This window comes from Palaemon carinicauda, chromosome 15 (assembly GCF_036898095.1).
Source record: "Palaemon carinicauda isolate YSFRI2023 chromosome 15, ASM3689809v2, whole genome shotgun sequence".
Classification (NCBI taxonomy): Eukaryota; Metazoa; Arthropoda; class Malacostraca; order Decapoda; family Palaemonidae; genus Palaemon; species Palaemon carinicauda.
In genome coordinates, this window is record NC_090739.1 from 65,968,308 (window position 1) to 65,970,807 (window position 2,500).

A 2,500-nucleotide genomic window follows, 5' to 3' on the forward strand; every position below is an offset into this window, starting at 1 on the left:
TATATATATATATATATATATATATATATATATATATATATATATATATATATATACATATATACCCTTCAAAGCTACTTTTTCTCTTTATATCATGACTTATACATCTCTTTTCATGAAAACCGAGTTTTTCAAAATAACGTAATATGCTGATAGATTTCAGTAATAATAATAATAATAATAATAATAATAATAATAATAATAACAATAATATATTGTATTAAATATCAATAGATTGACCAAGGTCAAATGAAATCATGTTTATGAAACGTGTCTTAAATTCGTTTAGTGAATTTCTTTTAGTGAGTTGTAAACAGTTTTAATGATCTTGATGAACGTGCTTTTGACATAGTCAAAGTCTTGAGCTATCTAAATCGAAGATAAGGAAAGCATATGTACAAAAATGCTAAACAGTTTTTACCTAAATGACTGGAGACAGCAGCCGATATCAGCACTGCACCCTGTGCCATGAGCAACCAAAGATACATTTTTAGGAATAATACAAATGTGTATCCTATTTGATTCCGTAGCCGGATTCCTTCCGAGGGTCTTAAAGCAACGGCAACCAATCTTGCACACACTGTTATTGTCAACTCAATAATTCGATGTAGCGGGGCCGCAGTCAAAGGAAATATCTCTAGAGTCCTAAAAATTCTTTGTGTCATATCGTTTCACTTCCGTTTATCTTTCTCTGTTATTCTTATAGAATATTTACAGATAAAGGGATAACTGACTTAGAAAGAGTCCGATTTACAATCAATCACTTTATTTTGTTGATAAGAACTTTACTCGATGGATATTTCATATTTCCCTTTCATGACGAAAGGCACTTTTATTCCATATCCCACATTTTAGCAATGAGCATTAGGTGTATCACGGATCCAAGAAAGATTGATGTATACAGATGTCTTTTCCAAACGGATGTGATGCATCCTGTTTTCTTCATCTCAGACCTCTTTTGTGTTTCGGTTTCTGCTTTTGTATGTGATATCTGAAAAAGTAGTTTTTTAAAAGTGACATAGTAAACATCCTTCAAACATGTTTGGTAAATCTTGTTTTGATGGATCCCCAAAACAGGAATGCGCCCCTCCCGAAAAAAAAAATAATTTTTGTAAACCTTCCTTGACTGCTGAACTTATAATTTTCTTTCTAAGAAATAGAACACTACCGAAAACGAGCGGTAGAGTAACATGAAAAACGCAATTTGTTTTTAAATAATCCTTACCAAAATCTCTTTTGAATTATCAGGCGAATCATAAATACCTAAATAGTGCATGGGCTGAGAACACAGAGCTATGATTATGAGAGCAGTTAAACTTTTTAAAATGTTCTCATTGAAAAAAACTACCAAAACTCTAAATTCTTCAACCGGATAAATTTAGAACTGATTTTCTAGCCAGGATTTCTTGATTTTGATGTTGCATATTTAAATGGGATCTTGGAACAAAGATGACAACGGAAAATCTGACTTTTATATATAAGATCTTGAGTAATTTTGTCATAAGCCTTATTACGTCTATCTTTATTAATTCTCAGCTTCATACAATAAAATCTGCACAAGTTACGAGTAATAGCACGAACGAACCCAATTTATATTTAAAAGGAATCAGAATTATACAATTGATGAAACGAAAAATTCAACTATATTTATTGCATAACTGTTATTGAACGAATTACTCTCTTTTTCATAAAGACAATAGATGAATAATACGGATAAAGAGAGTTACATTACAAGTTAAAATATCGCCTTTCAATATTTTACCATTACAATAACACTATGAGCACCATCAAAATGTTTGGAACGTCCCAAATTTCCTCGGTCAAATGGAAACACGCCGTAACTTAGAGGAAAAGCCGTTTGAATGTTGCAAGAAAATTCGCAGTATTCTCTTCTTACGATCTTTGCGGGAATGAGTCTCCTCTGTCAAGTTTAGCAAATGCTGGCCATGAAATAAAGTGCTCTCTTAGCATCGAGAGACAAAATCAAAACTAAAACGTTGGAGATCAGGTTTAAAAATTCTAGAGCAATTCTTCACTATCAAGGTAACATTTCCAGCAACTTCTGTAATTTTGCAATTTGAATAATTTTGTATGTTTAAGATGAAGATTATAATGTATGATGTATATATAGAGTTGTGTATAAAGTTCATAAATACTATTTAATAGTCTAATTTTTTTACCTATAACTGTTTATATTATGTATTACCATATTTATAGGTATACAGATACTCACACATACAGTATATATACATATACATATATATATATATATATATATATATATATATATATATATATATATATATATATATATATATATATATATATATATACACACACACACACACACACACACACATATATATATACATATATATATATATATATATATATATATATATATATATATATATATATATATATATATATATATATATATATATATATCTATATCTATATCTATATATTGCCAACGAGCTTTGAAAGCTCAGTCAATAAC

The 2,500-nt window shown here is 29.1% G+C and overlaps 1 protein-coding gene across 2 annotated transcripts in view; it reads right to left on the reverse strand.

Moving 5' to 3' along the window:
* Positions 1-760, reverse strand: part of LOC137654302 (uncharacterized) — a 21,379-nt gene extending 20,619 nt beyond the window's left edge. For both annotated transcript variants that reach the window (XM_068387929.1, XM_068387928.1), the window contains exon 1: positions 422-760. In XM_068387929.1, coding sequence (XP_068244030.1) covers positions 422-665 — 244 coding nt within the window. In that variant the 5' untranslated portion in view covers positions 666-760. The remainder of the gene's footprint in view (positions 1-421) is intronic.
* Between the last annotated feature and the right edge of the window lie 1,740 nt (positions 761-2,500).